Source organism: Mercurialis annua, linkage group LG8 (genome assembly GCF_937616625.2).
Source record: "Mercurialis annua linkage group LG8, ddMerAnnu1.2, whole genome shotgun sequence".
Taxonomy (NCBI): domain Eukaryota; kingdom Viridiplantae; phylum Streptophyta; class Magnoliopsida; order Malpighiales; family Euphorbiaceae; genus Mercurialis; species Mercurialis annua.
The window spans coordinates 37,344,948-37,359,800 of record NC_065577.1 but is presented as its reverse complement, the minus strand read 5'-3'; the positions used below and the strand labels follow the sequence as shown (position 1 = coordinate 37,359,800).

The 14,853-nt window shown below is 36.0% G+C and overlaps 3 protein-coding genes across 4 annotated transcripts in view; all 3 read right to left on the bottom strand.

Moving 5' to 3' along the window:
* Window positions 1-14,853, bottom strand: part of LOC126660242 (protein TONNEAU 1a-like) — a 78,948-nt gene that overhangs the window by 7,774 nt on the left and 56,321 nt on the right. The window lies entirely within an intron of this gene.
* On the bottom strand, window positions 6,119-9,273 carry LOC126660238 (probable LRR receptor-like serine/threonine-protein kinase At3g47570). The gene is made up of 2 exons (XM_050353608.2): window positions 6,605-9,273; window positions 6,119-6,489 (listed from the first exon to the last, which is right to left on the bottom strand). The coding sequence occupies exons 1-2, from the start codon at window positions 9,207-9,209 to the stop codon at window positions 6,140-6,142; spliced, it is 2,955 nt and encodes a 984-aa protein (XP_050209565.1). The 5' UTR covers window positions 9,210-9,273; the 3' UTR covers window positions 6,119-6,139.
* Window positions 11,125-14,407, bottom strand: LOC126660239 (leucine aminopeptidase). The gene is made up of 4 exons (XM_050353609.2): window positions 13,273-14,407; window positions 12,595-12,828; window positions 12,198-12,524; window positions 11,125-11,601 (listed from the first exon to the last, which is right to left on the bottom strand). The coding sequence occupies exons 1-4, from the start codon at window positions 14,272-14,274 to the stop codon at window positions 11,305-11,307; spliced, it is 1,860 nt and encodes a 619-aa protein (XP_050209566.1). The 5' UTR covers window positions 14,275-14,407; the 3' UTR covers window positions 11,125-11,304.

Sequence of the window (14,853 nt, the reverse complement as noted above, 5' to 3'; positions counted from 1 at the left end):
TAAAACGAACGACGACGGGCTTGTGGCGATGGTGTGCGACGGCGGCGGCTGGCGGCGGTCCGGCATAGGTATGGCCGATCTCTTCCCTCTCCTTATTTCTGAATTTAAATTAATTTTAATTGGTCCAACTAGATCTGTATTTTTATCAGTTTCCTTCATTTCTTCCTTCTTCTCCAGCCGCACAACTCAGATTCATCCAAACAACTCCAAATTCAAAAAACAAACATTAAATTGTATTTCTAATGGAACAACCAAATGAATCAACGGAACGTCCAAAAAGAAAAAGCGGCAGGAAGAAGTCAGTAACAAGAGAAAAATGTTAAAATCTAAAGAAGGTGCTGCCATTAACGAGCTGTGGTGATGGTGTGCGATGGCGGAGGACTTGCGACGGAAGCGAGCTTACGATGGTGGCAGCTTGTAAAAATGGCAGTGGCGGTGGGCTTGAGAAAATTCTAGGGTTAACTTTTGTTTTTGGCTGTGTGTTGCATTTGAATAAATTAGGTTATGAAGGAATTAAAGGAGTAATCAGTATTTGTGTAAAAGTCAAAATATAAAAATTAAAAAAGAAATAACAAATTGTATTTTCCAAAAAAATAAAGATGACATAGTAATTATGGCATTAAGTTTGCAACATGCAGTAGTTTGTGTAAATAAGTCTGTTTTTATGCTTCATTAATTTTGTTTTAGAGAGAATCGAAACAGCTATAGACGTAAAACACTCGAAAAATCCGAAAACCACTCCTGATGTTTTAACATGGAATAAACATTATGCGCTAAACAATTTGAAGCGACATTCACATATCGTCTTACACATTAAAAAAAATTAACTAGAAAATTGTTTTGCTAAAATAATGCAATTATCGATTAACAAATTATCACCATAATTTTCCGCACTACAGATATCCAAAATCACTTTAAGGCGCCATATTTAATAATTAGATTCCTCCATCCTCTTAGCCAATCAAGAGTCGGATACCATAATTTCAATTGTTATAAGGTTAAGATTCCATATTACTCTAACTTGCCAAGATTGGATAATATGACCACCATCATAATGAACCACGCATCCTAGCCCGTGCTACCTTCTTTGTCAAAAACAACAACATCATCGTTTATTTTACAACCCCAGCACCTCTCTCCAATGACTCATCCTTGAAATCAATAATCTTCCCCCTCGTCCCCCGATATTGGATGAGCCGCAAGCTAGCAGAATTCACAATATTCTTCATGCTGTTAGTTTTACCATTCGACACAATGTAATTTCTATTCGACCAAAATTTCCAACAGATCAAAGAAATAAGCTTGCACTCTTCTTGCTTACAGTTCCTCAACCAGCTACAAATCCATTACTCCATCTCCATGTTGCTTCCTGATAAATCACTGCCGATGGCCCGATCTATGTTCCAGACTGTCACGTGAAAGAGATAACAAAAGAAAAAGGTCAGGCCGAATTACAGTGGGGGACACCGACAATTTTCTCCGACGCTCTAATCAGTTCAAGTTAGGGAAAAAGAAGAGAAAGAGAAAAGTATGGTAAAAAAAGAATTACCTCTAGGGTTTGCACGTAAGGTGCCTTTTTAGGGGTGTAAACGAACCGAGCCGTTCGCGAACAGCTCGGTGTTCGGCTCGATAAGAGCTCGGTTCATGTTCGTTCATATTTTAAACGAACCGAGCTCGAGCTTGATTTTATGTTCGTTAATATAAACGAGGCGAACATGAACATAGTGGTGTTCGGCTCGTTTGCGTTCACGAACAGCTTGAGTAAGAGTTCGTGAACAAGCTCGATTAAGAGTTCGTGAACAAGTTCATGAACAAGCTCGTATATAGTTCACGAACAAGCTCGTTTTGAAACTCGATTAGGGTTCGCGAACTAATTAATATTTAAATTAATTTATATAATTATGTTTCTAATTTATTTAGCTCATATTCGTCAACGAGCTCAATTAGATTGTTTTTAATTTATTCAGCTCATATTTGTATTTGTTCGTTTAACAGCTCGTGTTCGTTTGTTTATTCGCTAAACGAGCGGGCTCGCGAACAAGCTCGTTTTGTACTTATCGAGCTCGCTCGCGAGCTGGTTCGTGAACGAGCTCGTTTAGTACTTACGAGTTTGTTCGTGAGCTCGTTCACGAACTTGTTCGTTTAGCGGATAAACGAACGAACACGAGCTGAACATGAACCCAACATGAACACTATAAAATCTAAACGAACCGAACATGAACACTCTGTTCAAAGCTCGACTAAACATGAACCGAACATGAACACCTTGTTCGCTAAACGAGTCGAACATGAAATCTCCAAAACTCGGCTCGGCTCGGCTCGGTTCATTTACACCCCTATGCCTTTTATAGGTTTACCCCGTGCAAACCTGATGTACCAGATTCCTTCTCGTTTGCGGTCTCCACATTTCAGTTAGCTAACGTGGGAGCTTCTAGTTGTGTCTCGAGTGCTGTGCCAGATACGCAATTGCAAATAGGTGAGGAAAATTATTCGTGCGCCAGATGCTGTATATGGTCCCAAAAAGTTTTTAAAACTGACTATTATCTTTGTACATGGTCTATTTGAGTGTGCAACCTATATCACGTCCTGATAGCCTCAGTTCTTATATGTGCCGAGATATCCTGATCTGTCCGAACGATTCTGATATCCATTTCAACGCTGTTATCATGTTAACGTGGTATCTCGGACCGGGTCCCCCCCTATCGCTTGACTTAGTGATATCCTGTCTAAATGAGGTTGCTTCGCTTTTAAGATGTGTTACTCATATGTTATCAGTTCCTATCGGAACAGCCAGCTCCGCTGCTCGTCAACACCTCCTCGCAACATCATAATTCAGAAACAAATGCATTACTAATTTATTCATACTTCTACAATCCCGACAAAGAGGAAAGAGCAGTGATAAATACATGTTTTGTAGCTAAAGCATCATTGGCATGTAACCGGAGATAATCCGCCAAATAAAATTTCTTATAGAGAACGGAATATCCATTTTTAAAACTTATTCCAAAACCTGCACATACCACCATTCAAACCTAATTCCACCTCTCCTCTCAAAACACCGATGAACGCTTTCAATGAAAAAGTGATATCTAGGGGTGAGAAAATTAATCAACCGAACCGATGAATTTTGGTCGGTTTGGTTTAAATGGTTAATTCGCTCAATTAAGTTTTCATATAAAAAAATTTGATTGTTGAGTTATCGGTTTGATTTGAATTTTAAATTATCTAAATTAACCGAACCGACCGAATTAACCAAAATTAATTTTTTTTTTGAAGTTTTCCTCATAATGTTTTTGATTTTAACAGAACCGACTGAATTAACCGATCTATTCGGTCGTTCGGTTTTGTAAATTCCCATCTTTTTTTAATCGGTCCGATTTTTGATTAAAAAATCTTATTCGGTTTGGTTCAGTTTTGAAAATTTAATCGAACAGTTAATTCATTTAAGGATATGTCGGTTAGATTTCGACCGAATCGACTGAATGCTCACCCATGGTGATACCTCATCAACCAAGAACTCCAACCACTACAAGAAATACTAGAATTAGCAGCAAATATAATTTTCTTGCTAATAGTGCTAAAATTGTTAATATTAATAATATAGCAACAAAAACAATTGTGGCATGTTGCTGTTAATAAAACACTGTCTTAAATAATTGGTAACAAAATTTACTGTAAAATACCGCTATAACTTAACTAATAGCAGTAAATTTCAAAATTATTGCTGTAAAATGTTTTTTAGCAGTAAAAAAATTAGCTGGAAAAGTATTTGTTGCCAAATATAAAATTTGGATTATACTATTCGCCGCCCCATTTTACTTAGCACCGTCCATACAAAAGACATTTTCGCCCTTCTAGCAAAACCAAAGCCAAAAAATTCTCTCAACTCATTCAAACAAATACGTAAAAAGTTGATTAAAATGAAGGACAACAATTACAATTTGTCGGATAATGATTATTGACGTTCGGAAATATATTTTTCCGGCTTTTTAAAAAAACGTTTTTTTATTTTATTTTTCAAATGGGAACTCTCTCCATATGGAGGGACGTTGGATGTCCCTTTTGGAGGGACTTCAACGTCCCTCCATGACGATGGACGTCCCAGTGGGACGTCCCTCTATGTGGAGGGATGTCCCTCTGGGACGTCTCCGGAAAATTTAAAAAATAAAAATAATTTTTTTCTTCGGAAAAGTCGGAAAAATTTATTCTCGAACGTCGATAATTATTACCCGACGAATTGTAAACGTAATTATTTATGTTGTGCAGGTTCATTTAGAAAATTTGGACGGTGACGAAATTGATTTCAGGGATCGGTCTTTTTTATTCACAGATTCTGATTCAGCCGTACAAAAAATATTCATACTACTAATATTCAATAATATTAAATCGATTAAGTTTCTAAAATAACAAAAATTACAAAAAAAAAAAATTAATTCTATATTTTTTTAGTAAAAAAATCCGGATGCGACGTTTCAGGTCGCAGCCGTAAACAGTCCCTTGAAGGGGGACAGTCACGTAAAATATGATTTTAGTTTGAATGAATTGAGAGGTTTTAATTTTAGGCGTAATTACTTAAAAACCACCCACCTTGTAATTTTTTTTCATTTATACCATGACCTAGGAAATTTTTTAATTGTACCCTATTTTCGATTTTTATATTTCATCTCTACCTAATGAGTTAAATTGACCTATTTTCTTTTGAAAAAAGAATTTAAATTAGTCCTTCATTTTTAACCTATATTCTGATAAAACGTTAATGTTAATCATTTATTTATCTTGTTTTTAATATTTTCATCCTTAAATTAATTAAATTATCAAATTTTTTAATTTTGGGGTACAAATGAAACATAAAAATCAAAAATAGGATACAATTAAAAAATTTTCTAGGTCATGGTATAAATGAAAAAAAGTTACAAGATGAGTGGTTTTTAAGTAATTAGGTCTTAATTTTATATAGAAATAAGGAAAAGGTAAAAAGATAAAGTATGGGTGCGGTAGGTAGTAAAAAGGGACGGTATTTAATAATCCAGTAAAATTTCGTCGTAGTGAACTAAGAACCACGTCCAAGTTAATATTTGTTTTAAGGCCAAATGTCTTAAAAAGGCCAAACCTTTCATAAAAATTTCATAAAAGTCCCGACCTTTCAATTTTGTCGATTTTGGCCAAAAATAAATTATTTGATTTCAATTGTGGCCAACTCTCAATTTGATTTCAATTTGCCTATGTGGCGCCTATGTGACGCCTATGTGGCGTGTCAAATATTGAAAGGTCAGGACTTTTGTGAAACCAAATAATCCATTTTTGGCCAAAATCGACAAAATTGAAAGGTCAGGACTTTTGTGAAACCAAATAATCAGTTTTTGGCCAAAATCGACAAAATTAAAAAATCAGGACTTTTGTGAAACTTTTGTGAAAATTTTGGCCTTTTTATAACATTTGGCCTTGTTTTAAAACTAAGTTTTAGGGTATCTCCAATAAGGTAATTAAATCAATATTTGATGACTCTCCCTTTTCAATAAGGATTAATATTAATTTGATGATACATATCTCATTTTCGCACCTTTTTATGTGATTTTATTTTGAGTCAGCTAATCACTATTTTTGATATTTTATAATTTAATTAAATCACACTTCAGTACTTATAGTTTATTTTTTATTTAATTAAAAAAATTATTTCTTAAAAGACTTAAGTATAAATAAATAATATCTGTAAAAAATGTATAAATAGATATTAATGTTATAATATTACAAACTGATTTTACTCATGAATATTTAAATATTCTATTTATATATATTTCATAAAATATAAAAATAAATATAAAAACATTATACAAATAAATTGTATTAATAATTTTTTTAATATTTTATTTTTAAAATATAATTACTTTATATATATATTAATTGGATAATATGTAAGAAAAATAAATTTATAGTATAATTAGTAAAAAGCATATAAAAAGTTAAGAGTTAAAAGATGATTAAAATATTAAAAAATAAGCACACATAATCAAATAATTAAAAGTTCATGCAAGTTAGCTTATAAATTGCACCAAATGATGGAATTTTATTTAATATCGTTATTTTTTTTGTCAACTACATTCACATACAATTACATATTATGGTGTTTCTTATATATTTCTCAATACAAATCAGCTTCAATTATTTTTTTCCTGATAGCACATAGCTCTGAGACAACATCAGTTATGATCATACGATCAGTTGGCAACCTTGCAGAACAAGCAACCCCAATTTCAATAATAGAAGCAAAACAATCAACTATAATACTTCCTTCAAATTTTTCTTGAAGCAAAATTGGATCTAAAATCTCCATAACTCCATTGGGTAAAGCCGACCGTCCGAGTTCATGAATGTTCCAATCTTCTTTGAACATGCCGTTAGTTGGTCTCTTTCCTGTAAAAATCTCCAACAGAAGAATTCCATAGCTATATACATCTCCACTTGTCGACGCCTCGCTTCCTAGGCCATACTCTGGAATGGAAATTTACAATAAATTGTAAAGTTTTCGAGTTTCAGAATCATTTTCGAAAATGCAGAAACATACGTAGAACTCGATAAGTTTTCATGCAGTATAGGTGATTATTACCTGGAGGGGCATAACCGATGGTTCCTCGTAATCCAAGAGAACTTGACTGAATTGTATGATCAGACAATGTCCCTGATAAGATCTTTGCCAGACCGAAATCACTGATATGTCCGTTAAGTTCGATGTCTAGAAGAATATTGCTCGGCTTTAAGTCACAATGAACAATTGAACTTTCACAATGGTGATGGAGATATTGGAGTGCTGAAGCAATGTCAATGGAAATATTTAGTCTCTGAAGGAGATTTAAACTCGTTGAGGCTTCGGCGTGTTGTTCATTCGGATGCAACCGCTCCTCTAGGCTTCCATTAACCATGAATTCGTAAACTAGAGCCATGAAATTATTGCCTTGATAATCTATACTCGAACAAGATGTAAGAATCTTGACGAGATTTCGATGTCTGATACTTTTCAAGGCCTCGCATTCTGCGAAAAAGCTTTTACTTGCTTTCTGAAGCTGCAGGTTAAGAACTTTAACGGCAATAACTAGCCCTTCTTTTTCAAGAATTCCTTTATATACAGAACCGAAACTGCCTGTACCGACTAGATTTTCCGACGAGAACCCGTTGGTTGCATCATGGAGGTCTTTGTAAGTCACTCTAAAATGTGAGTTTCCAATTGATGGTGATGATGGCAGAACAAGTTTCTGTTTTTTCTTCCTGTAGAAGCAGTACCATAAGATGAATGTGAAAGAAAGTCCAAAAATACCTGATGCAGAAGCAATAATAATCTTTAATATGGTACTCAATTTCTTGCTTTCTTCTACTCTTAAGTTGCATAAAGATAACCGAAATTCTGGAATTCCTCCACAGAGTTTTTGATTTCCCATGATCGCGGTAGCGCTTGCATTTTCGAACACTCCTGTAGTTGGTACTCTGCCTTCAAAATCATTGAAAGATAGATTCAAGCTGAGCAGCAGGTCGAAACTAGCCAAGAACTCAGGAATTTTTCCGGATAAATTGTTACGCGAAAAATCTAACGATTGAAGACCTCTTAATGAACTTAAACTTGAAGGAATGTTCCCTTCAAAAGAATTGCCACTTAAGTCTAAAGTTTCCAATTTTATACAATTTCCAAGACTGCTTGGAATTTCCCCAGACAACATATTATTAGCAATAGACAATAAACCAAGGTTTCTCAGAATTCCAACTTCGCTCGGAAGATTTCCCGTTAGTTGATTTCGTTGCAAATCTAAGTATACTGACAAGGATGAGAGGCTCAGAATTTGTGTAGGTATGTTACCACTTAAATTGTTATGGTTGAGAGTAAGCAGTATCAGGTTTTTGCAGTTTCCCAAACTTTCTGGAATTCTACCTTGCAGATTATTCCCTTGTAAATATAGCTCGGATAACAATGTCAAGTTACCTATAGACTCAGGGATGGTTCCTGATAGCTTATTAAGCTGCAACTGCAATCGGATTAGCTTTCGGAGTTTTCCGATGCCTGGTGGGATATTGCCTGTGAATTGGTTGTTCCACATGTCAAGGCTTACTAGATTAACAAGGTTTTCTAACCCGGATGGGATGTTTCCAATTATTTTATTGTGATCGACACTCATCTCTTCAAGATTCGTCGAGAGATTTCCGATGCATTCAGGTAAAATCCCTCCGAAGTTATTGACATTTATATCCAAGAATAGTAGATCAGATGCATTTGTTAATGTGCATATGAAGTTCAAATCATTAAGCTCTCCTTTACCAAGAAAATTTAAGCCAATTCTGAATACCTGAATTCTATGCAGGTTTTCCAAAGATGGGACTTCACCAGTAAGATTATTTGCCGCCACTTGAAGCAACTCGAGCTTGGAAGCATTGGATATTGATATCGGAAGTGATCCACTGATTCCGTCGTTTAACGCAATCGAAAAAGCTCGAATATTGGGAAGAGTGAATCCCAAGTTAGATGGAAGACTCCCCTGTATTCTATTGTCTGCTACATCAAATCTTCCCATCGAAGAAACATTAAGAAGCGAAAGAGGGATGGATCCTGACAGCTTATTAGTACTCATCAGAAAATCCGTAAGATTCGTTAACCTTCCGAGAGAATCCGGGATGCTTCCGCTCAACAAGTTATCACCTAAATAAAGTGTCTGCAGAGATGACAAGTTCCCTATAGATGAAGGTATAGTTCCTGTCAATATATTATGATTAATAGCGAGAAATTCGAGCTTCGACAAGAAACCGAGCGTTTCAGGAATTTCTCCAACAAGTTGATTATGGCCCATTACAAGGTACTTCAGATTAGACAAAGCAGACAAATTGGAAGGTATTATTCCTGAAAGATTATTATTGTTGAGTCTTAAATCTTCTAGTCTTCTCAAACGGCGGATTTCCGACGGAATTTCTTGACCAAAGCTATTCTGTTGAACATGTAGAACTCTTAGAAAGCTCAAGTTTCCGACATGGGGCGAAATCAAACCTCCGAGTTGCAAGGAACTTAAGTTCAAGCTAACGACGCGCCGGTGTCGTCGGCCACAGGTGACACCATACCATTGACAGAAGTGAGTACTAGAATTCCAGAAATTAAAAATCTCAGCAGGATCATCAGTTATTTTGGCCTTGAAATGGAGCAGGGCTTGTTCATCCGTTTCATTTCCTCTAGTTATCATAGCATCTGAACAAAAGAATGAGAGCAGAAAAATAGTGGCATAGATGCACAGAAATATGCTACAAAATTTGGACATTTCTAAATTGGTTTTTCGGATCAATGTTTTTCAATTTATTTATAGGCTAAAGGTAAGAAAACCCTTCAAGTTATTCAGAAGAGCATATAGGTCCTTTTAGTTTTTTTCTTGGCCACTCGGGCATTCAGCGTTTTTAAACATTGCAAAAGAATACTTTATATTTTTCTCGGAAGGAACAATTAACTCGTTTTAGTTTATTTTTTGGGCACTTAACCTCTCATGTTTTTAGTTATTTGTTTGATTTTTTTTTTTCGAGTGTGGAGGCTAATCTGTACCATTTTAAAATATCGAGAGCCTAAATAGCAAAACAGAAACAAAAAGAATTTATATGTTCTTTTGAATAGTTTGAAAGGTCTTTTTTTATACTTTCTGCTTTATTAATATTAACCTCTTTGACTCAATCTTGTATGCTTGTCACGATTGATAAAATTTCAACAAAATGTAATAATTATTCAATGGTTGACTGGCCGGCTATTTATTATGGAAAATGAATTCTGTCTCTTTATGGACCCTGCAAAATAATGGAAAATGGACGGATAGTGATTGAAATTTAATTTATTTTGATTGTTCCTGAACTATCGTTTCTCCTCTTAAACTACCCCTAAACTTTGATTTGTTTCTAAATTATCTTTAAAATTTTATTTGATAACTTGTTGTTCCTAATGTTACTTCTATACCGTTTTGGTCAATTTTAATGACGTGGTGTGCCAACCTGATTTTACATGGACATGTAAAATTTTACTTTTTACCACGTGATACCATATGACAAATTTAGATGTCCAAATAGGATTTCAGTTGGCATGCACGCTATTAAAATTGACATAAGCAAGACGAGTAACGGCATATACAATTAAGTTATTAAAAATTTAAGGACAATGAGTATATTAAACTTTAGAAACAATTCAGAAAGAAAGACGATAATCATGAAACAGTTTATGTAAATTATCCATAAAGACATTGATATTCTAGCAACTTACGGTATTAGGCTAGTACAATTTTTCGATATTCAGTAATCTTCCAAGAGCTGTTGAATTTTCGATTCCAAAATTCAACGTTTAAAGTAGTTTTCGGAGCTTAAAAGATTTACGTCATTAAATCCAATCAGTGTTTTTCAATCTTGATTAGGCTTAAAGGTAATTTATGCTTTGCGATTGACCAATCTAGCCCAAGCATTTCTTCGTACAACCATGCAAAACAGTCTTGTATTTCTGCAGCAATCCAATGGGTTGTGCTTGCAAAAATTCTTCCAAGTTTGTTCTGATGAAGATCGATTTTGAATGAGCTTCTGTTCCAAAGTTGATTTCTTTCAACTCGTCTTGAACTTGTGTTGGATCGTCCTCTAACTTTCCTGTGGCGATCTTGAGTGCACCCGTTGGGTCCTGATCTCTGTATATTCATTCTACCGAGAAGACTTCATGCTATTTAATAAGGTTGCAGACCTTGTTTATCAAGTCCTGATGCCGATCAAACATCAAAAGAGTTTGTAGATGTTGATCAGACCTTACCCCCAAAGGTCTCTGCTATTTGCCGATCGCACTCAAGGACTGAATGTCTTTCACCTGCTCATCATATATGAGTGCCTCTAAAACATGACTGTCTTCTTTGAATGGATTTGGTTTTTTATTTCGTATTTTATCTTTAATATTTTGTAAAAAATTATTCCTGTATTTTGATTAAATCAAAAACCAAATATAACCAAATCCAAAATTACCGTTTAATCTGATTTGATTGTTATTTTCTTTAAAAATCGATAAATTTCAATATTTTATACCATCGAACCGAACAATACACTAGCTTCAATATAGCACGTAGAATCAGTTAAAAAAAAGAAGCACCATAGTTTAGCAATCAGCACAATCAACTAGCATACCATCTCATAATATGTTGTTAATGCCGGATTGTTAGCCTAAGCAGCTGCAAACATTAACAAGAAACGAGCTCTGCAGACCAAAACATCAGAGCATATATTATTTTACTATACAAAATCCTACACTACACCTGCTTGATCAAACTCCTTGAGCTACATGTGCTTGGCGAAGATGGCTTCCACAACGCCTTGAGCTATAGGGTGATAACATTCCCGAGCCTCAGCGAAAACCCTCTTAGCGAAAATCTTCTCTTCTTCCTTTTCGGTACCTTGAACCAGAGCAGCGTAGAGCGGACGTAGGTATTTCATCCTCCCAACTTCCTTTAAAGTCTTCTCCACTTCGCTGAAGTAATCTCTGCAGCCAGATGAAATCGCCAGTTGGAGAAATGCTACTTTCATTTCATAATCCTTTGATTCTGACAGCCTGTAGCGTGCATCCAACGCTAAGATCTGCATAAACAACCAGATTTTAAAAATAAATAACTATAATACACGGCAATTGATCCGCAACTGTGGAACAGATTCCATCCAACTGCATACCTTAAGTAGGGGTGTGCAAAAACCAAACCAAACAGACAAATTCGGTTTGACATATAAAAAAAAAGGTTTTTGAATTGGTTCGGTTTGGGAGGTAAAAAAGTTCAGTTCAAAAACTAAACCAAATAAAAAAATCAACCACAACAAGCAACCAGACTGATTTGGTCAGATTGGTTTGAAATACTTTAAATCCTGTTTGATTTTGGAAATTCAAATTTTTTATTCAGTTAGATTCAAACTGAATGCACATCCCTAACCATAAGTATCCATCAAAAGTTCAATTTCTTCAAACCAAAGCTATTGATCCTTCATAAGTTCAATTACTAGAAAGCGTTTGTTCATAGTTCACAGCTTTATGATTTGACATCCTAGAGTGTTAAGATAAGCAGATGGGACAGGCAGTAAACAAACAAATTAAGGAAGATCGAGCAATTAAACTATTACAGTTCCGATGCATTATTGTCATCTTTTATCCAGAGAGTAAGGGATGAAATCAATAATATTCATACCTGAGAAGCTTCAACTGATTTGGGGAGGTTTTCTAAATACAGCTCCCATTCCTGCCCTTGCCAGTCAGCAACTTCGTCCTCTCTAGGCATCCTTCCGAGTTTGAACTCGTGTGCGAGTGATACAATCTTTGTGTATATGTCAGAAACTGGTTCGTATGCATCTGAAGGGATGCCGGTACCCTCGGTCCACAATTTTAAGTCAACGTCTTTCTCTATTCCAGGGACATTTGCTTTCAAGAAATCAAGAAATGTATCTGTATCAATTGATTTGAACTTGAAGGTGGCGATATATTTCTTGATGAACTCGTCAAACGCAGGTCTTCCAATCTGGGCATTAAAAAGTTAAAACACATGCCGTAATTTATATAATTTGAGTTCAGCAAGGAATTTAACAGACCTGACGTTCTATGCGCCATAGAAACTGAAAACCCTTCTCATATGGAACTTGTGAATACATATCATCCGGGTCTGCATTCTCTTGATTAGTTTTGAGCTTGGTAAATTCCATGTTGTCCTTAAATCGCTCTATGTCATCATGCAAACCCCTCCAGCCAATTCCAATATTAAGTACAGCTTTGTCTTCCCCTTGTACGACCTCAACAATTCTCCTTTCTGCATAAGTCGTAAAACCCTATAATCACAAACATGAGGCTATTAACAACTCATAGCAAGAAAATGCTTTAACTAAGCAAAGCCTACAGCTTTTCAAGCTTCAATAGGTATTTTCCCAAGATCTACTAGAGAAACCAAAACATAAACAAACATAAAAAAAGATATATTATTTCCTTAAACACAACCACCTTAATCACACCAAATATAGGCTTTCCTAGAGAAACTCGACATCTTCATCATGTCAAGCAATTCATCTACATAAAAAACAGAGATGCCAGATTTTCGAAGGCAAGTTTACTAAATCTATGAGATATACCATATAATCTAATGAGTTGAGGCCTAATTAGTATCATCAGTGTAATCAAACAATTCACTACGAATATGGCAGACACTATCAAATTACGGATAAATCAAAGCTAAAAGAAACCATAAAAATGTTATTATATAGAAAACCCGCTTATACCTCATTCAACCAAAAATGGTTATTGTTGGAGTTAGTAATCAAATTCCCAGTCCAACTATGAGCCAACTCATGAGCCACAACCTGTGCCCCACTCGAGTCCCCTTTAATTACAGTCGGGGTCAAGAAAACCATCCTCGGATTCTCCATTCCACCATAAGGAAAACTCGGCGGCAAGACCAACAAATCAAACCTCTCCCATTCATAATCTCCAAACAACTTCTCCCCTTGCTGAATCATCTCCTCAGTCCCCGCAAACTCCCTAGCAGCAGCATTCAACACATCACTTACATTCTCTGAATAAACCCTAGTCCTCGGTCCGACATCCCGAAACCCCAATTCCCCAACAGCAAACGCAAACAAATACGGCGGAATCGCCTGTTCCATCACAAATTCCTCAACAACCCTTCCTTCAGCAAACCACAACGACTTAAAATCAAACCCCACATCACCCACATGGTTCAAAACAACGTCACTCACAACCGGCGCCCGACGATCGCAATGTCTTGCCGACATAACGCCGGACAGCTGGTTTGGGATATTCAACCGGGCCGAGTAACAAATTCTCGCAGCCGGCGTATCCTGACAAGGAAAGACCGACCGGGCATGAATCGACTGGCATTGCGTATAAACAAACGGCTGAGTCTTCCCGAAAGTTTGCGGAGGCGTTAGCCATTGAAGAGCGGAGGACGACGGAGAAGTTGAGTAGAATATGAGAAATGAGGACTGGTTATTGAGCGTGATGGTGAGGTGGCAGCCTTTGATTGGATCAATTGTAGGGGAAAGAGTGAAGGGGATTAGGGTTAGGGTTTGGGGGTCTAAGATTTTATGGATGGTAAGGGAGCGAGTGTCGAATGAGATCGGACCGGAGTGTGGGGCGGAGAGGGTGAAAAGAGCGGTGGCGTGGATGGTGGAGGAGGGGAAATCGAAGTAGAGAGAGAGGGAAATGTGGGTTGTTAATGGGTGGGTTGAGTCTGTGTACGAGTGTGGATCAATTGGTGCCATTTTTGTTGTTAATTGAGGTTTTTAGGGTTTTTGAGGAATTGGGGATTTTGTGAAGTGGAGAAGAAAGACAAAATTGGGGATTTAATAAAAAAATTAGGGATGAATAAAGAATATTTTAATTTTTTAAAATTGGAGGGAGAATATTTGCTTGAAACATACACATTTGGTGTGAGTAGTTGGTGTGTTTTTTAAACTCTTATTTTGAGTTTGTTTATGTCGATTTTTCTTCATTTTTTTTTCTTCTAAAGATATGATTTCATGGAAGAAAAACAGAAAAACGACTACACGAGTCTCGATTCTAGCTACGAAATTTGGGCTAGAGTGTTACCACAAAAAAAGCTATCTGCTAGGGTTTTTTTGGCCACTTCATGTGCCATCCAATTACAAGTACGTTTTACAAAATTAAACGAATAAGAAGTAAGGCTTTGACATTTTACTTTACAATCTTGCAAAACCACGTCGCAGACGTAATCAACTGAGTTATTCCCGTGCATAGCGTCAATGATGCTTTTCGCAGCTCCCTCAAAAATAGTATTCGATAGCCTAAGAAATACTGCCAAAGACGTGGCTTCTCTCAAG